The following is a 24476-nucleotide window of genomic DNA, read 5'->3' as shown; positions in this document are numbered from 1 at the left end:
GAATAATTGAACAAATTACTGTCCTATGTGACTCAGTAAGAGCGTAGAACTGGCCAGGCTAAGATCATGGGTTCCATTCCCAGGCTAAGATCATGGGTTCCATTCCCAGGCTATGATCATGGGTTCCATTCCCAGGCTAAGATCATGGGTTCCATTCCCAGGCTAAGATCATGGGTTCCATTCCCAGGCTAAGATCATGGGTTCCATTCTCAGGCTAAGATCATGGGTTCCATTCCATTCCCAGGCTAAGATCATGGGTTCCATTATCTATTATCTAGTTTCCCTTCCTGTATTGCAGTCAGGATGTTATTACGACGGAACTAGACATATCACTGCCCTGTACTATGCCTCCAGTGCTAACAGTTGCCTTGGCAATATGCAAACTGGATGGGAATACAAATAAACAAACTAGACGATAATAATCATATCCATGTTGGGCTAGTAGTGGTGGTCTGAAATAAATCTTTGTATTATACAGCCATGGTGATGATTGAGAGGTTGGAGTCCATTGAAACCAGTCCATTGAGAACAGTAATCTATACAAATCTAAGCAGGTCAAAGCGGAGCAGGTTGGTTTCAGAACATGCAGTACATTCATTCTGGATCACAACAGAGTAGAATTGCGAGAGAAAGAGAAAAAGAGAGAAAGAGCGAGCCAAAGGTTTAAAAAATGAATTCATAAATAAATAATGTTCTGGCAATTGTCCTCTCAATAGGACAACTATTAATAATGATCAATTAGAGCTGTAGGAACTCAGAGGCCTTGTGGTTTGAGTGTCTGCCCTGAGATCGGAAGGGTGGGAGTTTGATAGTCGTAAGAATCCGACCCGGTGCATCTCTACTTGGCACTCAGCATTAAGGAGATAGATTTGGAGTAGGGTTGAATATTTTACAAATGTTCCATCCCGAGAGTAAATCCCTTTTCTCTCAGGTAACCCAGTATTTCCCGCCAAAATTCATATAGCACAAGAGACAGAGATTATATACTTATGAATAACCCATCCTTCAATAGATAAATGGCTAATACTGGATGAATGTATTGTCTGAAAGGGGTAGGCTAGGACATCTATATGAAACAAATGATCCCCTTACAAAAAAAGACTGCAGTTAGAGTGCAGTGTAACTGCAGTATGCTGCAAATACTGCATCCACAATAACACTGTGTTTTTTTTACCGCAGTCATTTTGTAGTGTAAGTGCAGTTAGAGTGTTGGAATAACACTGCAGTTATTATGCAATTACTGGGTCCAAAATACCACAGTAATTTACTGTACATTTACTGCGGTTTCAAAACTTTTTTTGTAAGGGGTCTATTTGTATTGGCTGGAATTTGAATGGGATTGTTGGAGAGAGAGAGACAGTGCTTCCGTATGCACGGATTTAAAACAACTACAATATGGTACACTAAAAAACATATGGTGGCCCCCGAAAGCCAGACGGAGATGTGTAAATTAGAAGCACATTCAGCCCTTATGTTACTGCAGCATAGGCAATGCTGGAGTGTTGATCATTGATCCATGCAGATAGCAGAGCGAAGGCCATTGAGAAGAACATATTTAGACATCTCATATAATTTAACAGTTCCAATTCACGTCATGTTGTTCATATAAATAATTTATTATCATTTACAGTTTGCTTGCAGTTATTTATCCCGGGAATAGGGAGTGGTTTTGGGAGGGAAATCTCGGTATATCTCGGTTACCGGCATTCAACCTACATTTGGGGTAAGGCCCTGCGATAGATTATAGATAGACTATAGCATCCTGTTCAGGGAGTGTACTTGTACATCAAGCTGCCTCACGCTATGCTCCGGGCTCACACAACCCAAGGCTACTTACTAACTGCTCTATGAAGAAAAGACTTAAAGGCTTAGCCCATTTCTATAATTTACTACCATGATGCTGAACATTACTAAAGGTAGTGTACAGTATGCCATTATTAGATCCAATTACTTTTGCCCTTCTGTTTGCTCTTAGGAGTCTGGGCAAGGCTACTGTAAAGTACAACTGTTGATATAAAAGGGCTTCATAAATATATTTGATTGATTGATTGATTGATTGATTGTAAAGTCCTCACCAGGTGTCTTTTCTGTGAACACCACCTTGGAATCAGAGGTGAAGTTCTGTCCTGTCAGTATCACCTGCTGTCCCCCTAGAACCGAGCAGCGCTCCACGTCCTGGCGCTCTACAGTGGGAAGCTCGTGGGCCGACCTCTGGGCTGTGGAACGACAGTAGAACGTCTTTAGGAGAACATTAGAACAACCATAGGAGAACATGAGTCACATTCTGAGGGCAACGTTTTGCACAAGCTGTGAGTAAAATAAGTGTAATGGGAAAGGGAAAGGGGGATACCTAGTCAGTTGTACAACTGAATGCATTCAACTGAAATGTGTTTTCCACATTTAACCATTTCAACGAAGACATGAAGGCATATTATCCATTCCAATGCAAATGGCTCATCATCACGTAGATGACTAAATTCCAGTTATATAATCCCCTCCTTTTAACGAACATCAATGAAAAAAAGTTTCTAATTCAATCGCTCTGCAGAATATTTTTTGTGGTTGATAGCGAAGCTTTATTGTTATTCTCTGTATTACTTTGTTTCTTTTTTTCTTGATAAATAACTCAAGAATAAACTCTTAGAAAAAAGGTGCTGTCTAGAACCTGAAAGAGTTATTCGGCTGTTCCAATAGGAGAACCCTTTGAATAACCCTTTTTGGTTCCAGGTAGAACCATTCTGGGTTTCATGTAGAACCCTTTCCACAGGTAATGCTAGTTAGCATTGCCTTGCAAATCTACCTCTAACTTCCTTCATACTGGACTCAGAGACATGAGTTGATCAGAAGTAGATAAAAGGCATTATTGCCAAAATCTCGAAGTATCCCTTTTTTGACTATATCATTCTTATGATTAAAATCATTATAAAATATCTTCTTCTCGTGGACTAAAAATCAGATTCGCTCCAAATTGTATCTTTGGAAAAAATAACATTTGAGAAAATAACATTGATGCATTCAAAGATGGCCACACTATAGAAGTAGATTACTATTAGCACATAAAATATGCAAACAAATTTATATTCTTCTCATGAGCCGTATGACCAAATGACACCAAATTTGGAATGTAATTAACAAAGTTAGAGAAAAGCTAATGGATCGGTCAAAAGATGGCTTGAGTTAGTGACAAATCAAAAATCTGATTTTACAGGTCCATTTAAACCACTGTAAATCCACTCCACAGTGGCCTATCAACTTGAAACTTGTCCTCGCTATCAGGGATGTCCCAAAGATTAACCTGACTGAATTTGGTAATCATCTTCATCTTCTCCTCATGAACCATACGTCACATTCACTCCAGATCAGTCTTTAATGGTTTTGAGATTGTTGTTGTTGCTGCATTTAAATATGGCTGCACTGTACCTATAGATGCACGTTAGCACATATGCTAATGCTAAAAATACTTAAAAAATCTTCTACTCATGAACCACGAGTTAGATTGACTCCAGATTTAGTATATAAACTAAATGAATTAGCTTCTGATGAACGTAAGAATGATTATTTGCTGCATTCAAAGTCGGCAATGCTAGACCACTAGATGGTACCATATCAAAACCAACACTATAAGAACTGAACCGATGCACATGGGGCCATGAAATTTGGTATGTTAACCTTATGTAGATGTCCTTAGAAGCTGTGTGAATATAAAGCCACTGCAACTTTAGATGGCTGCACCAGAAGAGTTTGTGGCACTAAAGATGTCATTGGCACCAGTTGCATCATAGGATACTAGAGCAATAACTATTTCTCAAGTGAACTTTAATGTTAGATTTAATGCAAATTAATGTTAGATTTAAATTGTGCAGACGAAGAATTTAAGATATTGTGATTTGTATACTTACATTCAGAAAATATTCAGACCCATTGACTTTTTCCACATTTTGTTATGTTACAGCCTTAATCTAAAATGGATGAAAATAGTTGTTTTCGCTCATCAATCTACACACAATAGCCCACATCTAAAGCAAAAATAGGTTTTTAGACATTTTAGCAAATGTATAAAAAAAACTGAAATATCACATTTATATAAGTATTCAGACCCTTTACTCAGTACTTTGTTGAAGCACCTTTGGCAGCCTTGAGTCTTATTGGGTATGACGCTACGAGTTTGGCACACCTGTGGGAGACACCTGAGTTTCTCCCATTCTTCTCTGCAGATCCTCTCAAGTTCTGTCAAGTTGGATGGGGAGCGTCGCTGCACAGCTATTTTCAGGTCTTTCCAGAGATGTTTGATCGGGTTCTGGCTGGGCCACTCAAGGAAATTCAGAGACTTGTCCCAAAGCCACTCCTGCATTGTCTTGGCTGTATGCTTAGGGTCGTTGTCCTGTTGGAAGGTGAACCTTCGCCCCAGTTTGAGGTCCTGAGCACTCTGGAGCAGGTTTTCATCAAGGATCTCTCTGTACTTTGCTCCGTTCATCTTTCCCTTGATCCTGACTAGTCTCCCCGTCCCTGCTACTAACAAAACATCCCCACAGCATGTTGCTGCCACCACCATGCTTCACCTTGGGGATGGTGCCAGGTTTCCTACAGATGTGGCGCTTGTCATTCAGGCCAAAGAGTTCAATCTTGGTTTCATCAGACCAGAGAATCTTGTCGCTCATGGTCTGAGAGTCCTTTAGGTACCTTTTTGGCAAACTGTGGGCTGTCGTGCCTTTTACTGAGGAGTGGTATTTGGTATTTTATTAGGATTCCCATTAACTGTTACAAGAGCAGCAGCTACTCTTCCTGGGGTCCACACTAAACATGAAACATTACATAAAACAGAACATTAATAGACAACAGCTCAAGGACAGAACTACATAAATAAAAAATGGCAAAAGGCACACATAGCCTACATATCAATACATATACACAAACTATCTAGAACAAATAGGGGAGAGGCTTTGTCCTGTGAGGTGTAGCTTCATCTGTTTTTTGAAACCAGGTTTGCTGTTCACTTGAGCAATATGAGATGGAACGGAGTTCCATGTAATAATGGCTCTATATAATACTGTACACTTTCTTGAATTTGTCCTGGATTTGGGGAAAAGACCCCTGGTGGCATGTCTGGTGGGGTAAGTGTGTGTGTCAGAGATGTGGGTAAGTTGACTATGCAAACAACTTGGGATTTTCCACACATGAACTTTTCTTATTAAAAGAAGAAGCGATGCAATCAGTCTCTCCTCAACTCTTGACTAAGAGAGACTGGCATGCATAGTATTTATATCAGCCCTCTGATTACAATGAAGAACAAGATGTGCCACTTTGTTCTGGGCCAGCTGCAGCTTAACTAGGCATTTCCTTGCAGCACTCGACCACACAACTGGACAATAATCAAGATAAGACAAAACTTAAAGGACTTGCTTTTTTACAATCTAAGGTAACACTAAGTAATTTAGTCTCCTCAGCTTGTTCAACAGCCACACCATTCATTACCAGATTCAGCTGAGGTCTAGAACTTAGGGAATGATTTGAACCAAATACAATGCTCTTTTAGAGATGTTCAGGACCAGTTTATTACTGGCTACCCATTCCAAAACAGACTGCAACTCTTTGTTAAGAGTTTCAGTGACTTCATTAGCTGTGGTTGCTGATGCGTATATGGTTGAATCATCAGCATACATGGACACACATGCTTTGTTTAATGCCTGTGGCAGGTCATTGGTAAAAATAGAAAAGAGTAGAGGGCCTAGAGAGCTGCCCTGTGGTAGACCACACTTTACATGTTTGACATTAGAGAAGCTTAGATTAAGGAAACCCTTTGAGTTCAATTAGATAGATAGCTCTGAATCCGCGATATGGCAGAGGTTGAAAAGTTTTTCAACAACAGGTTATAATCAATAATATCAAAGGCTGAGGTGAAATCTAACAGTACAGCTCCCGCAATCTTATTATTATCAATTTCCTTCAACCAATCATCAGAAATTTGTGTCAGTGCAGTACATGTTGAGTGCCCTTCTCTATAAGCATGCTGAAAATCTATTGTTAATTTGTTTACAGAGAAATAGCATAGTATTTGGTTGAACACAATTTTTTCCAACAGTTTGCTAAGAGCTGGCAGCAAGCTTATAGGTATGCAGTTAGAACCAGTAAAGGCAGCTTTACCACTCTTGGGTAGCATAGACTTTCCTCTAGGCTCAGATTAAAGATATGACGGATGGGAGTGGCTATAGATTCAGCTGCCATCCTCAGTAGCTTTCCATCTAAGATGTCAATGTCAGGAGGTTTGTCATTATTGATCAATAACAATAATTCTTCCACCTCTCCCACACCAACTTTACAACAGTCAATCTTGCAAAGCTTTTCTTGCATTATTATTATTATATCCAGCGTCTGGATGCACCTTATTAATCACATCAGACCAACAAATATTTGTAACATCATCCACATAATAGTCACAGCTAAATATTTTGTATGATCTCCAATACACTATTTTAGGCCCAGCTTTTGGGACTTTGGCTTTCCTGGAATTAGCCACTATACTGTGATCACTGCATCCAATGGGTACGGATACAGCTTGAGAACAAAGTTCTACAGTATTAGTAAAAATGTGATTGATACATGTGGATGATCTTGTTCATGTAGTGTTTGTAAACACCCTGGTAGGTTGATGGGGGAGGTGTTGCTTAATTGATTAATGACCTGAACCAGATAACAGGCACTGGTTACAAAAATAAGCTTCCTCTTGAGCAGACAGCTTGATGAAAATCAGTCAATATTCAGGTCCCCAAGAAAGTAGACCTCTCTGTTTACATCACATACACTATCAAGCATTTCACACATATTATTTAGATACTGACTGTTAGCACTTGGTGGCCTATAGCAACACCCCAAAAGAAAAGGCTTTAGATGTGCCAAGTGAACCTGCAGCCACAACACTTCAATAACACTTGACATGAGATTTTCTCTAAGCATTACAGGGATATGGCTCTGAATATATATACTGTATATATACAGCAACACCTCCCTCATAAGCGTTTCTGTGTCTTCTATAGATGGTATATCGTTGTATTGCTACTGCTGTATCATCAAATGAATTATCTAAGTCTCAGAAATGGCTAATATAGCAAGTTATTGGTTTCATGAACCTTATTTATAAGGCTGAAAATATATTATATTTTCAGCCATTTCCTGTGTAGCTTATCAGAGATTTGGAAAATAGCAAACAAAGCAAGAGAAAAAATATATACATTGAGCAGTTCATTAATCAATTGGTATGTGTGTGCTGGCTTCTGTCTGGCCACTCTACCATAAAGGCCTGATTGGTGGAGTGCTGCAGAGATGGTTGTCCTTTTGGAAGGTTCTCCCATCTCCACAGAGGATCTCTGGAGCTCTGTCAGAGTGACCATTGGGTTCTTGGTCAGGGAGCTCTAGGAAGAGTTTCGGTGGTTCCAAACTTCTTCCTTTTAAGAATAATGGAGGCGACTGTATTCTTGGGGACCTTCAAGAAAGTTTTTGGTAGCCTTCCCCAGATCTGTGCATTGACACAACCCTCTCTCTGAGCTTTGCGGATATTTCCTTCGACCTCATGGCTTGGTTTTTTCTCTGACATGCACTGTCAACTGTGGGACCTTATATACTGTAGACAGGTGTGTGCCTTTCCAAATCATGTCTAATCAATTGAATTTACCACAGGTGGACTGCAAGAAAGTTTTGCAAACATCTCAAGGATGATCAAAGGAAACAGGATGTGCCTGAGCCCAGTTCCGAGGCTCATAGCAAAGGGTCTGAATACTTGTGTAAATAAGGTATTTCTGTTTAAAATTTTTAATGAATGTGCAACAAAAATCTTAAAACCAGTTTTCACTTTGTGATTATGGGGGATTGTGATGTCACTATGGGGTATTGTGTGTAAATTGATGAGGAAAAAATTATTGGATCAATTTTATAATTAGTTTATAACATAACAAAATGTGGAAAAAGGGAAGGGGTCTGAATACTTTCCGAAAAAGGGATGGGGTCTGAATACTTTCCGAGGGCACTGTATCTGTATAATCACATAGTGATGCCCTATTATGTGTTCTGAACGTAGTGAAAAGTGGATATTTTATTTAGGAAAATTAGAAACCAGAAGTTGTGCCGCTTGAGCAGTCAGCGTATATATATTATAAATATTAATATTTATATATAAACTCAATAGATTAATGACTTAAATTCAAAGATAACCAACCTAAAGCACTAGACTACGCTTCACCTGCGTTCTCCTTGTGGTATTGAGAGATAATCATGGTAATGCCTTCACTGATGGCACATAAAGGAAGATAGTTCCCACATGCTTGCTTTGATATCCAACTGATTTTGTGTCCTTTCTGTCATCCTGTGAACCCCGTTCATTGCTGCTCGCAGCTATATTTATTATTATTATTTGTAGTAGTAATAGAATTTTGGGTTTCAGGAACAAAAGTTCACTTACAACACTCGATGGGAAGGGAGGCCACTTGAAGAGAGACATACTGTCCTCCTGGTTGAGGAATATGGACACGAAAGACAAGGCGGACACAGGTGTTTTTGCGTCCCATGTCTGTCTCGCCTGTCCTGAGCTCGATGTCAGCATTTCTCAGCTTTAGTATCCCAGCACAGTCAATCCTTTACAAGGGAAGTAAAACAATGTTTTATTAATTATTTTATACCCTAGCTCTGAAAACATATGTGTGTGTGTGCATGTATATGTATGTTTGTTTGTGTATGTGTGTGTGTGTGTGTGTGTGTGCGTGCTTGTGTGTGTACTGTCTCTAACTTGACTGCTCTCCTTACACTGCTCTCATGTTGTTCTTGGGCTCCAGAGGTATCTCCAGGACCTTGGTGCCATGGACCTTCCTCTCTTGGCTTGGTGTGGTGACCGTTTTCCCAGTGATGCGGTGCACCTGGTAGAAGGCATGGGGTTTGAGGACCCTCTCGTCAGCCGTTCCGATGAACACCAGCAGACCAAGTGGAGCAGTGCCTCTGTACCCATGAAGCTGTCAAGAGATACAACTAAACAATCTGTTTTACCTTTAAGGGGACGTTACACTCCAAAAAACAACGTTTTCAGACCTCAATAGTGGTCTTGTGTTGAGATATGTCCACATCCCAAGACATCTATTGTGTAGAATCACCTATGTGCCAAAACTCCAAATGAATGGAAAAGATAAACACCATGTAATATACAAATCTTATTGGTTGTTTATCTTTTCCATTCATTTGTGGTTAAGGCAGAGCTGACTCTACACAATCAATGACATTGGATGTGGGGTCTAAAAACAACTGACACACTTCGATCTTGGAGTGTATCCATTTAACATTTTTGATACTGTTGAATTCAACACTGTGTCCTCTGTACTGCAGAGATACACTAATCTTACAGCTTTTAAACATGACAGTAAATCTCTCTAACTAAAAGTGTTACTTTTGAACTGTGCACCTCCTTCTAATATGTAATCCACAGGACCATAATTCATTCTACACTCTTAGAACAAAAAGGTGCTATCTAGAACCTTAAAGGATTCTTCAGCTGTCCCCATAGGAGAACCCTTTTTCTTGGAACCCTTTTTTCTAAATGTACTTATCCAAATATTAACTGATAAAACTGTTGAACGTCCATAATTACTTTGAGAACATCAAGGGTTAACTACCTTCAACAATATCACAGTTGAATTCTGTTACATAATGTAGGAAAATGACTTCATAGGTTACGAAAGGCCAACTCCCGACATCATTATTTGCATATGTAGCGTATGGCTAATGGTTAGCAGAAGGATAGCATCACTACTGTTGCCCTGGACCCAGAAATGGCTTTCACATCCTGAGATGAGAAGACAGCTCACTGCGTTAGTAACTATACATTAAAACCAGTATGGCTTAGTCAATATGTCCCTGAACTTTATACTTCATATGGGTGGATCTTCCATCATTTAAAATACACTCGGAAGTTAACCTCCATCCCAGGCTTAATTGGTAAAGAGCCGGGAGCGTTTGGTACCCTGGTCCGCTCTATGTAGCGTGTGTGAAACACAAAGGAACCCTGGAACCCTGCGTCAGTAGCAGTTTCAGGATTCAGGACTGGCGTGTCAGGTATTGGGTTAATCGCGTGGAACTGTTTTCCCCCTTGTAAACAAGCTAGCTTGCTAATGTCATGTTGAATTTGCGTCTCGCAAATCATACCCTGAATCGGTTATTATCAGGTCATGTGAAACCAAAATGTAATTCTCACAAATGCTCCAGGAAACTAAACCAGCGTACCGATTTTCATATGAAAACGTCCTATGGTGGTTTAACTGTGCTGGTTTTGTGGTTGAATGGGTTTAGTCATAATAATGCAGGCTGATACATTTGTTCATTTACATATTGTTGCTGGGCACCTGAGACAGACATGGTGATGTAATGACGAGGAAATACCACCACAGACACATTCATACACACAGGAGTAAAAGCTGCACTGTACACTGAGTATACCAAATTTGGGTCAGCAACAAGGTGTCGAAAGCATTCCACTTGTCAACACCCATGCATGCACACATACATACATACATGCATACATACATACATACATACATACATACATAAATACATACATACATACATACATAAATACATACATACATACATACATACATACATACATACATACATACATACATACATACATACATACATACATACATACATACATACATACATACATACATACATACATACATACATACATACATACATACATACATACATACATACATACATACATACATACATACATTCATACATACATACATCAAATCAAATCCAATTGTATTAGTCACATGTGCTGAATACAACAGGTGTAGTAGACCTTACAGTGAAATGCTTACTTACGAGCCTCTAACCTACAATGCAGTTTAAAAAATATGAATAAAAAATAAAAGGAACAAGTAACTAAAGAGCAACAGTAAAATAACAATGTGGAGACTATATACAGGGGGTACCAGTACAGAGTCAATGTGGAGGCTATATACAGGGGGTACTGGTACAGAGTCAATGTGGAGGCTATATACAGGGGGTACTGGTACAGAGTCAATGTGGAGACTATATACAGGGGGTACTGGTACAGAGTCAATGTGGAGACTATATACAGGGGGTACCGGTACAGAGTCAATGTGGAGGCAATATACAGGGGGTACTGGTACAGAGTCAATGTGGAGGCTATATACAGGGGGTACCAGTACAGAGTCAATGTGGAGGCTATATACAGGGGGTACTGGTACAGAGTCAATGTGGAGACTATATACAGGGGGTACTGGTACAGAGTCAATGTGGAGACTATATACAGGGGGTACTGGTACAGAGTCAATGTGGAGGCTATATACAGGGGGTACTGGTACAGAGTCAATGTGGAGGCTATATACAGGGGGTACTGGTACAGAGTCAATGTGGAGGCTATATACAGGGGGTACTGGTACAGAGTCAATGTGGGGACTATATACAGGGGGTACTGGTACAGAGTCAATGTGGAGGCTATATACAGGGGGTACCGGTACAGAGTCAATGTGGAGACTATATACAGGGGGTACTGGTACAGAGTCAATGTGGAGGCTATATACAGGGGGTACTGGTACAGAGTCAATGTGGAGACTATATACAGGGGGTACTGGTACAGAGTCAATGTGGAGACTATATACAGGGGGTACCGGTACAGAGTCAATGTGGAGGCTATATACAGGGGGTACTGGTACAGAGTCAATGTGGAGACTATATACAGGGGGTACCAGTACAGAGTCAATGTGGAGACTATATACAGGGGGTACCGGTACAGAGTCAATGTGGAGGCTATATACAGGGGGTACTGGTACAGAGTCAATGTGGAGACTATATACAGGGGGTACCAGTACAGAGTCAATGTGGAGGCTATATACAGGGGGTACTGGTACAGAGTCAATGTGGAGGCTATATACAGGGGGTACTGGTACAGAGTCAATGTGGAGGCTATATACAGGGGGTACTGGTACAGAGTCAATGTGGAGACTATATACAGGGGGTACTGGTACAGAGTCAATGTGGAGACTATATACAGGGGGTACCAGTACAGAGTCAATGTGGAGGCTATATACAGGGGGTACTGGTACAGAGTCAATGTGGAGGCTATATACAGGGGGTACCAGTACAGAGTCAATGTGGAGGCTATATACAGGGGGTACTGGTACAGAGTCAATGTGGAGACTATATACAGGGGGTACTGGTACAGAGTCAATGTGGAGACTATATACAGGGGGTACTGGTACAGAGTCAATGTGGAGGCTATATACAGGGGGTACTGGTACAGAGTCAATGTGGAGGCTATATACAGGGGGTACTGGTACAGAGTCAATGTGGAGGCTATATACAGGGGGTACTGGTACAGAGTCAATGTGGAGACTATATACAGGGGGTACTGGTACAGAGTCAATGTGGAGGCTATATACAGGGGGTACCGGTACAGAGTCAATGTGGAGACTATATACAGGGGGTACTGGTACAGAGTCAATGTGGAGGCTATATACAGGGGGTACTGGTACAGAGTCAATGTGGAGACTATATACAGGGGGTACTGGTACAGAGTCAATGTGGAGACTATATACAGGGGGTACCGGTACAGAGTCAATGTGGAGGCTATATACAGGGGGTACTGGTACAGAGTCAATGTGGAGACTATATACAGGGGGTACCAGTACAGAGTCAATGTGGAGGCTATATACAGGGGGTACTGGTACAGAGTCAATGTGGAGGCTATATACAGGGGGTACTGGTTCAGAGTCAATGTGGAGACTATATACAGGGGGTACCAGTACAGAGTCAATGTGGAGGCTATATACAGGGGGTACTGGTACAGAGTCAATGTGGAGGCTATATACAGGGGGTACTGGTTCAGAGTCAATGTGGAGACTATATACAGGGGGTACCAGTACAGAGTCAATGTGGAGGCTATATACAGGGGGTACTGGTACAGAGTCAATGTGGAGGCTATATACAGGGGGTACTGGTACAGAGTCAATGTGGAGACTATATACAGGGGGTACTGGTACAGAGTCAATGTGGAGACTATATACAGGGGGTACTGGTACAGAGTCAATGTGGAGGCTATACAGGGGGTACTGGTACAGAGTCAATGTGGAGGCTATATACAGGGGGTACTGGTACAGAGTCAATGTGGAGGCTATATACAGGGGGTACTGGTACAGAGTCAATGTGGAGACTATATACAGGGGGTACCAGTACAGAGTCAATGTGGAGGCTATATACAGGGGGTACCGGTACAGAGTCAATGTGGAGACTATATACAGGGGGTACTGGTACAGAGTCAATGTGGAGGCTATATACAGGGGGTACCGGTACAGAGTCAATGTGGAGACTATATACAGGGGGTACTGGTACAGAGTCAATGTGGAGACTATATACAGGGGGTACTGGTACAGAGTCAATGTGGAGGCTATATACAGGGGGTACCGGTACAGAGTCAATGTGGAGGCTATATACAGGGGGTACCGGTACAGAGTCAATGTGGAGACTATATACAGGGGGTACCGGTACAGAGTCAATGTGGAGACTATATACAGGGGGTACCGGTACAGAGTCAATGTGGAGACTATATACAGGGGGTACCGGTACAGAGTCAATGTGGAGACTATATACAGGGGGTACCGGTACAGAGTCAATGTGGAGGCTATATACAGGGGGTACCGGTACAGAGTCAATGTAGAGACTATATACAGGGGGTACTGGTACAGAGTCAATGTGGAGACTATATACAGGGGGTACTGGTACAGAGTCAATGTGGAGACTATATACAGGGGGTACTGGTACAGAGTCAATGTGGAGACTATATACAGGGGGTACTGGTACAGAGTCAATGTGGAGACTATATACAGGGGGTACTGGTACAGAGTCAATGTGGAGACTATATACAGGGGGTACTGGTACAGAGTCAATGTGGAGACTATATACAGGGGGTACTGGTACAGAGTCAATGTGGAGACTATATACAGGGGGTACTGGTACAGAGTCAATGTGGAGACTATATACAGGGGGTACTGGTACAGAGTCAATGTGGAGACTATATACAGGGGGTACTGGTACAGAGTCAATGTGGAGACTATATACAGGGGGTACTGGTACAGAGTATCGATACTCTGTCTATGACTAGGGTGGCTGGAGTCTTTGACAATTTTTACATACATACATACCTACCTACCTACCTACCTACCTACCTACCTACCTACCTACGCACGCACGCACGCACACACATACACACATACATACATACATACATACATACATACATACAAGGTTAAACAAACACACACTCCCCCATCCCACACCCAGTACCTGAACCACAGTGTGACCTCCACTGGCCGCTTTGACTGCTCCCCTGCTGCCCTCTGTCTCGTAGTGGGCCCGGTGGTGCTGTTTAGGCTGCTGCTCCAAACAGAGCTCATACTGGTCGGAGTGACTGGGCAAGTGCCACTCTAGAGGGGGCATAGATGGCACAGGGATGCCACTGATGAGCGAGAGAGAGAGAGGGAGAGAGGGAGAGAGAGATAGAGAGAGATGAGTAAGACATAGAGAGAAAGAGTGTGGGAGAGAAAGAGAGAGGGTTTTCACTCGTAACATTTCCTGCCATAACACACAAAATACACATCAGTACATTCCATCACAATTTCAAATGAAATTCTTCTAAGGTTTTCTTAATACTACTTCTTTACCTGTCATTACAGATTCATGTGACTGTCATAAATTCTTTACCTGCCATTACAGATTCATGTGACTGTCATTACTTCTTTACCTGTCATTATAGATTCATGTGACTGTCATTACTTCTTTACCTGCCATTACAGATTCATGTGACTGTCATTACTTCTTTACCTGTCATTACAGATTCATGTGACTGTCATTACTTCTTTACCTGTCATTACAGATTCCTGTGACTGTCATTACTTCTTTACCTGTCATTACAGATTCATGTGACTGTCATTACTTCTTTACCTGTCATTTCAGATTCATGTGACTGTCGTTACTTCTTTACCTGTCATTACAGATTCATGTGACTGTCATTACTTCTTTACCTGTCATTACAGATTCATGTGACTGTCATTATTTCTTTACCTGTCATTACAGATATGTGACTGTCATTACTTCTTTACCTGCCATTATAGATTCATGTGACTGTCATTACTTCTTTACCTGCCATTACAGATTCATGTGACTGTCATTACTTCTTTACCTGCCATTACATATTCATGTGACTGTCATTACTTTTCATTCTTATGAGGGATCATCATTATCATAGCACATTGCACATTATACCTGAAGGCTCCATGGGCTAGTGAAGCCGGCCAGAAAGATGTAGGGAGGATGTAGAAGGTCTCAGCCCCAGCTCTGCCTCTCCGCCCATGCTCCCCCTGGCTCTCTCCATACGTATAGCACTCAACACTGGGCCGCACCATCTTGGAGGGGACCGCCCTGGACATGCTGGAGCTGAGGCTGGAGTTGAGGCTGCTCAACACCTCTTCAACGCTGGGCATCTGCTGAGGGGCATTGCCCTGTGGGTCAGGTTGGGCCAAGGGTCGTTCTTGGGGGTGGTGAGGCGAGGGGCTGGGGCTTGGGCTCCGGGAGCGCTGCTGCTGGCTGGTGGTCCCCAGATTGGGGCCGCTGTACTGGTCGTAGGTGCGTTTTCCCTGAGGAGAGGCGGAGCGAGAGCGGGGGTAATCGTGGGAATGTGGCGAGGAAGACCGCTGACTCTGCGGTACCAGGAAAGTCTCCTCTGTGATGCTGGTTCGCGGGGAGGTCCCAGGGGAGGAGTGGGCCGAGGACGTATGGATGCCCTGGAGGCCCGGGAGGAGGTCCAAGGCGGTCAAGCCAACCATGCCCCCACCACCACTGGGAGATACACAAGGCGAGACCCAGGGCGAATAGGCCTCAGACAGCCAACCCGTGGAGGAGTTGCTGCTGGCAGGGCTCTGGGGCTCTCGGTAGGCCGTGTTCTCATAGCCAGGCACAGTCAAGGCCGTGGTTCTGGGGCTGGCTTCCAGGGGATGAGTCTGGTGAGGGTCCCCTGATGGGGTGATCTCAATCCTGGGGCTGGGAGAGGGAGCACCCCTTGGCCTGGAGGGGAGATCCAGTGAGTTAAACCCAGGCCCAGACAGGCTGTCAGGGACAGGCCCATGGTGGTAAGAGGACTGGCTGGAGGTTGTAGGGGCGTTACTGGAGCTTCCGTCACAAGGGTAGTTCACCACAGATGAGGGGTTGTGATCTCCGCGAGGGGGAACCCCTGAGTTGTCTGCTAAGAAGATGGCAGGATGAAGGGAGTACTCATTTAGCCATTATGTATTGCAACATGAATGGTGATTTCTTCTAAACTCACACCTGCCATTTCAGTGACTATATTTTGTGTTCTTAGAGATTTTGTTACCAAGTATTTTTTAATGAACATCAGGCAATTACCAGCAATAACAGGAAACTTGTTCTTAAAACAGCAGGCATGTGAAATAGACATAGAGTTACACTGGGTCGAGGATTTTACAACATAAGTGTTGGACAGCTGAGTGGTTCCTCTATTATTGGATAATTCAACAGGGGTTAAAAAGGGACACATCAACATGTACTGGTGGAGGGGCTGGTCCAACTCAAGGTATCATAAACAAAATGCACCCCCCATCCCAAAGTCCAACAAATTTTCACATGACCCTCCCCTTGTACTTTAAAATACATTGAACACCCTCACCCCTCATCGAATGAACTCGGAGTAATGTTTACGACCACAAATAACGGTAACTGTAGTGACCCTGTGTTTATAAACGTGGATATCCACTTAACTACTTCAGTATGCTTTTGTGGCACAGTCGATGCGACGTAGGCCTATGGGCCAAAGGTTGAGGGTTTGCCGACCACCACAGACGAGCTCACTCTCACTAAGTAACACAGGCTTAGCTGTGTTTGACAATCTCCGAATGTTATTAAACTTTTTGGTGTTTTGTAACAGATGTCTATTTCAATTCCTCAATTAGCCACTGCACAGTTTGATTGATCGATTAATTGATTTTATTTGTCAGTTTAAAAAAATATATATATATATATATATATATTTTTTTTTTTACCTTTATTTAACCAGGCAAGTCAGTTAAGATTACATTCTTATTTTCAATGACGGCCTGGGAACAGTGGGTTAACTGCCTGTTCAGGGGCAGAACGACAGCTTTGTACCTTGTCAGCTCGGGGGTTTGAACTCGCAACCTTCCGGTTACTAGATACAGACACATTACAGAGATACAGACACATTACATAGATACAGACACATTAGAGATACAGACACATTACAGACACATTACATAGATACAGACACATTACAGAGATGCAGACACATTACAGAGATACAGTGGGGCAAAAAAGTATTTAGTCAGCCCCCAATTGTGCAAGTTCTCCCACTTCAAAATATGAGAGAGGCCTGTAGTTTTCATCATAGGTACACTTCAACTATGACAGACAAAATGAGAAGAAAAAAAATCCAGAAAATCACATTGTAGGATTTTTAATGAATTTATTTGCAAATTATGGTGGAAAATAAGTATTTGGTCACCTACAAACAAGCAAGATTTCTGGCTCTCACAGACCTGAAACTTCTTCTTTAAGAGGCTCCTCTGTCCTCCACTCGTTACCTGTATAAATGGCACCTGTTTGAACTTGTTATCAGTATAAAAGACACCTGTCCACAACCTCAAACAGTCACACTCCAAACTCCACTATGGCCAAGACCAAAGAGCTGTCAAAGGACACCAGAAACAAAATTGTAGATGTGCACCAGGCTGGGAAGACTGAATCTGCAATAGGTAAGCAGCTTGGTTTGAAGAAATCAACTGTGCGAGCAATTATTAGGAAATGGAAGACATACAAGACCACTGATAATCTCCCTCGATCTGGGGCTCCACGCAAGATCTCACGCCGTTGGGTCAAAATGATCACAAGAACGGTGAGCAAAAATCCCAGAACCACACGGGGGGACCTAGTGAATGACCTGCAGAGAGCTGGGACCAAAGTAACAAAGCCTACCATCAGTAACACACTACGCCGCCAGGGACTCAAATCCTGCAGTGCCAGACATGTCCCCCTGCTTAAGCCAGTACATGTCCAGGCCCGTCTGAAGTTTGCTAGCGAGCATTTGGATGATCCAGAAAAAGATTGGGAGAATGTCATATGGTCAGGTGAAACCAAAATATAACTTTTTGGTAAAAACTCAACTCGTCGTGTTTGGAGGACAAAGAATGCTGAGTTGCATCCAAAGAACACCATACCTACTGTGAAGCATGGGGGTGGAAACATCATGCTTTGGGGCTGTTTTTCTGCAAAGGGACCAGGACGACTGATCCGTGTAAAGGAAATAATGAATGGGGCCATGTATCGTGAGATTTTGAGTGAAAACCTCCTTCCATCAGCAAGGGCATTGAAGATGAAACGTGGCTGGGTCTTTCAGCATGACAATGATCCCAAACACACCGCCCGGGCAACGAAGGAGTGGCTTCGTAAGAAGCATTTCAAGGACCTGGAGTGGCCTAGCCAGTCTCCAGATCTCAACCCCATATAAAATCTTTGGAGGGAGTTGAAAGTCCGTGTTGCTCAGCAACAGCCCAAAACATCACTGCTCTAGAGGAGATCTGCATGGAGGAATGGGCCAAATCACCAGCAACAGTGTGTGAAAACCTTGTGAAGACTTACAGGAAACATTTGACCTTTGTCATTGCCAACAAAGGGTATATAACAAAGTATTGAGATAAACTTATGTTATTGAAAAAATACTTATTTCCCACCATAATTTGCAAATAAATTCATAAAAAATCCTACAATGTGATTTTCTGGATTTTTTCCCCTCATTTTGTCTGTCACAGTTGAAGTGTACCAATGATGAAAATTACAGGCCTTATTCATCTTTTTAAGTGGGAGAACTTGCACAATTGGTGGCTGACTAAATACTTTTTTGCCCCACTGTACAGACACATTACAGACACAGTACAGACACATTACAGAGATACAGACCCATTACATAGATACAGACATATTACAGAGATACAGACACATTACATAGATACAGACACATTACAGAGATACAAACACATTACATAGATACAGACACATTACAGACACATTACAGAGATACAGAAACATTACAGACACATTACATAGATACAGACACATTACAGACACATTACATAGATACAGACACATTACAGACACATTACAGACACATTACAGAGATACAGCCACATTACAGACACATTACAGAGATTTAGACACATTACAGACACATTACATAGATACAGACACATTACAGAGATACAGACACATTACATAGATACAGACACATTACATAGATACAGACACATTATATAGATACAGACACATTACATAGATACAGACACATTACAGACACATTACATAGATACAGACACATTACAGACACATTACATAGATACAGACACATTACAGAGACACAGACACATTACATAGATACAGACAGAATACAGAGATACAGACACATTACAGAGATACAGACACATTACATAGATACAGACACATTACATAGATACAGACACATTACAGAGATACAGACACATTACAGAGATACAGACACATTACATAGATACAGACACATTACAGACACATTACATAGATAGAGAGACACATTACATAGATACAGACACATGACAGACACATTACATAGATACAGACACATTACAGAGATACAGACACATGACATAGATACAGACACATTACAGAGATACAGACACATTACATAGATACAGACACATTACAGACACATTACATAGATACAGACACATTACAGACACATTACAGAGATACAGACATATTACAGAGATACAGCCATATTACATAGATACAGACACATTACATAGATAGAGACACATTACAGATACATTACATAGATACAGACAGATTACAGACACATTACAGAGATACAGACACATTACAGACACATTACATAGATACAGACACATTACATAGATACAGACACATTACATAGATACAGACACATTACAGACACATTACAGACACATTACATAGATACAGACACATTACAGAGATACAGACACATTACAGACACATTACAGACACATTACAGAGATACAGACACATTACAGACACATTACAGAGATACAGACACTTTACATAGATACAGACACATTACAGACACATTACATTGATAGAGAGACACATTACATAGATACAGACACATTACAGAGATACAGACAGATTACATAGATACAGACACATTACATAGATACAGACACATTACATAGATACAGACATATTACAGAGATACAGACACATTGCAGAGATACAGACACATTACAGATACATTACATAGATACAGACAGATTACAGACACATTACAGAGATACAGACACATTACAGACACATTACACAGATACAGACACATTACATAGATACAGACACATTACATAGATACAGACACATTACAGACACATTACATAGATAGAGAGACACATTACATAGATACAGACACATTACAGAGATACAGACACATTACAGAGATACAGACACATTACAGACACATTACATAGATACAGACACATTACAGACACATTACATAGATAGAGAGACACATTACATAGATACAGACACATTACAGAGATACAGACACATTACAGAGATACAGACACATTACAGACACATTACAGAGATACAGACACATTACAGACACATTACATAGATACAGACACATTACAGACACATTACATAGATACAGACAGATTACAGACACATTACAGAGATACAGACACATTACATAGATAGAGAGACACATTATATAGATACAGACACATTACAGAGATACAGACACATTACAGAGATACAGACACATTACATAGATAGAGAGGAAAACATGCTCCAGATGAGTTTGAGGGGGAGTTTAAGTACAGTTCTTACAAGCTGGTTTGGCTGATATTTGGGGCTGCTTGTGAACCATGATGTGCAAGATAATCAAAGAGACACTGGACTAGTGCACCTGCCAGAGTCTTTGGGGGGTCTATAGGTTTCCATCCAATTGGCGACAGATTTTCACGTGAATATTCTAAAATCTTCCAAAAAGAATATGCCATTTCAGACTTTCCTTTCGGAAAATTTGGAGGCGGACAACATGACAGCGAAGATTTTAAATTACCGAACATTTGAAAAATGTACATCCATATTCATTCAGATCCACCCTGGGGCAGCCAGCACCATCAATAAACAAGGGACGTTGCCCAAATGAGCCACATTTACGTGTCCTTAAAAACAGCCTATAACAAATTACAAAACACACTATTGCTTGTGTTTCAATGTGTAGCATATGCAAAACTTTATAGCCTATTTTTCTATTTTGTTTTTGGTGACTTTCCTAAAACAATAATTGTCCCCCTCACGGTTCAGCTGTCAGGGGCATTGCATGCATAGGCCTATAGGGTTAGGTGTCCACTGTATGATATTAATATTTTAATCAATATATAAAGGAAGAGAAGTTTAGGCCTAACCCCAGACAGAAGGAGAGAGAGAGATGCTGGCAACATGCTACGACACACCACGCATTTCTTTATGTCAGATTGGCTACTCTGTCTACTATACAGACATAGATGTACAGAAAGAGGGTAATTGGTTCATTTTCTATCAGAAATATTTTTCTAAAGATAGCCATTATATTGTTAGATTATAGGAGAATCTCTGGTAGACCTGAAACTGTCTTCCTCACCTCAAATTCAACTGTTGGAGTCAGTTGGCGCGCCAGGGCTAACTGCCTTCATATCATAGGCCTGCAGTAGCTAAAGCTTAATAATAGCCACACCCTACCAAACCTTCACAAACTATTCTAAACTTTATTAGGGTAATATCAAAATATTGACATTCCATTAACCTTACAATAACCTGATCCAAGCCATTGTTTTTAGGGAAAATATGAGCAGAAGAGCAAATAAACTAGGGGAAAACACACTAGCCCCCCTGTGCCCCCCCCCAAAAGATCACACAACCCTCCCCCATTTTGGACCACCCCTCACAGTAAATTATGATCTGTCCCTAAATATAAACTAAATCAGAAAGCCATGCATGAATTTGAACAGTGGAGACCACAGACCAGCATGTCAAAGCTATTGAAATGTATTCTATCACATTTCGGTTTGTGACTGTAGCCTTTTCTGACTAGGCTAGTGTACACAATATGATTATGTGATATGGTATGCTACCTTTGTTTTTTAAATCACGAATAAACATCGAAATGTTGTAAACTCCAATTTAAACATACATTATTGATTGCTCTTTACGGCCCAAGATGGATTTGTTGGATTGATCGATTGATTGATTTGTCTTGTCAGTTAAAAAAAGATATACATATATATTGGGTCTGGGACTTATTGGGTCTGGGACTTATTTCCATTGTGGTCCCTATTTTTTACATATATACGCTTACAATTACATAGATATAGACACGTTACAGAGATAGAGACGAAGAAAATGCTCAAACTCCAGATAAGTACTTTAACTACAATTCTCAAAAGCTTCATTGGCTGATAGCTTTCTTTTCTTTTTAGATGTTTGGGGCTTCTGGTAAACCATGATGTGCAGGCATAATCAACGAGACGCTGGACTACCTGAGTCTTTAGGCGACAGATTTTCATGTGAATATTCTAAACTCTTCAATCTTTTCTGAGTAGGCTAGTGTACAAAATCTGATTATGTGATTAGGCTACCTTGGTTATTTTTGTTATCCTGAATAAACATCTAATTGTTGTAAACTCCTATTTAAACATACGTTATTGATTGATTGCCTTTGACGGCACTTCAGGAAGATGCTCTTACCTTCAATCACGCGAAAGTCGTCAGATGGGTTGTACAAAAACAGGTAAGAAAAGTCCAACTCCTCTTGACTGTTATCTTGACCAAGATCTTCCACAAGCTCCAAAGAATGTTGGTCATTGTCTTTGTAGATGGAAGTCATCTTAAGCACGTAAATTATTTATCAAAATGAAAAGAGAGACAAAACAACAGCTGATGTTAGGCTATACTTTAGGCTTTTCACGACGATTCTGTATTAACTTCAGGCAATTGCAACAACGGAAGTCTAATGGTTCAAATGAAATATGACAGCCACATAAAAAGAAATCAGGCTGTCGATATTGCTTCCTGTTTCTATTCTGTTGCATAGCCTAGTTGAGGCGGGTGATTCTGTGGTGATGATGTAACTGTGTCTGTCGGGTAATTTTGTATCAAATGTTTTGAGGCTGCAAATGTAGATGATATATTTGGATTGTTGCTCAATAAAGTAACAGAGACAGGAAACAGAAATGAGAACAAAAACAGAAAAGGCCACTGCATTTTGTTTTTAAGGTGCAACAAAGCCATACTTCACTATTATAAGGCTAACGAGTGGCGCAGCGGTCTAAGGCACTGCATCTAGGGCGTCACTACAGTTAAATAGTTAGTTAAATAAAGGTTAAAAAAATTAAATACAGACACCCTGGTTCGATTCCAGGATGTATCACAACCGGACGTGATTGGGAGTCCCATAGGGCTGCGCACAATTTTCCCAGCGTCGTCCGGGTTTGCCATCATTGTAAATAAGAACTTGTTCTTAATGGACTTGCCTAGTTAAATAAAAGTTACAAATATATATATATATATTTAAAAAATAATTGTAGAATTGACTGAGCCGGACAAACAATGTATAATTTTGGAAGCATGTTAATTAACATAATATAGTATAGGCTGATTTCTGTCACAAGTGGAATGAATAGGCCACTAATCCATTGGGTGGTGCTACTGTTACACGTAGCCTACCCAACAGCCAAAATGTCTTGAGTGGAATCTGTCATTTGGGGCAAAGGATACTTTGAATGTTAAATCCTAATTGTATTATTTTGAGCCAGGGCCCGTATTCATGAAGCATCACAGAATAGGGGTGCTGATCTGGGATCAGGTCCCCGTTGCCCATCTAATCTTGTGCTAAAAAGGCAAATCTTTATGACATTTTATGAATACCGCCCGGCACAGGCTAGCAGCCCTGTAACCAGTAGGAGGCATAATGACTCTAGTTTTGTAGATCAGCCCCCAAACTTCACTCTGAGACATTTTATGAATACGGCCCTGCATGGGTAGCAGCCCTTTAACCAGTAGGAGGCATAATGACTCTAGTTTCAGACGACATGAGAAGCTATTATCACATGACAAGATACCCTGACAGGGATCATCAGATGACAAACACACACACGCATGCATGCATGCATGCACGCACGCACACACGCGCACACACACACACACACACACACACACACACACACACACACACACACACACACACACACACACACACACACACACACACACACACACACACACACACACACACACACACACCAGGACCCACCACAGTGTAGATTCATGTCCTCACCAGGACTCAC

The 24476-nt window shown here is 41.3% G+C and overlaps 1 protein-coding gene across 6 annotated transcripts in view; it reads right to left on the bottom strand.

Moving 5' to 3' along the window:
• The window catches only part of nfatc2b (nuclear factor of activated T cells 2b), a 37172-nt gene extending 14001 nt beyond the window's left edge, over positions 1 to 23171 (bottom strand). For 5 of the 6 annotated variants that reach the window (XR_002255531.2, XR_002255530.2, XR_002255529.2 and 2 more), the window contains exons 1-6: positions 22879 to 23170; positions 15325 to 16300; positions 14347 to 14518; positions 8791 to 8993; positions 8450 to 8622; positions 2076 to 2216 (exon numbers count right to left, since the gene is read on the bottom strand). Coding sequence is in view for 3 of the 6 variants with exons in the window: in XM_031825698.1 (XP_031681558.1) it covers positions 2076 to 2216; positions 8450 to 8622; positions 8791 to 8993; positions 14347 to 14518; positions 15325 to 16300; positions 22879 to 23017 (1804 nt within the window). In the remaining 3 variants the exon portion in view is untranslated. Of the gene's footprint in view, positions 1 to 2075; positions 2217 to 8449; positions 8623 to 8790; positions 8994 to 14346; positions 14519 to 15324; positions 16301 to 22878 lie in introns of all 6 variants that reach the window. The other variant, XM_020483993.2, reaches the window with a different exon arrangement.
• Between the last annotated feature and the right edge of the window lie 1305 nt (positions 23172 to 24476).

The sequence above is a fragment of the Oncorhynchus kisutch genome, linkage group LG5 (assembly GCF_002021735.2).
Source record: "Oncorhynchus kisutch isolate 150728-3 linkage group LG5, Okis_V2, whole genome shotgun sequence".
NCBI lineage: Eukaryota > Metazoa > Chordata > Actinopteri > Salmoniformes > Salmonidae > Oncorhynchus > Oncorhynchus kisutch.
Note: the sequence above shows the minus strand (reverse complement) of the source record. Positions and strands in the feature narration are given on the sequence as shown.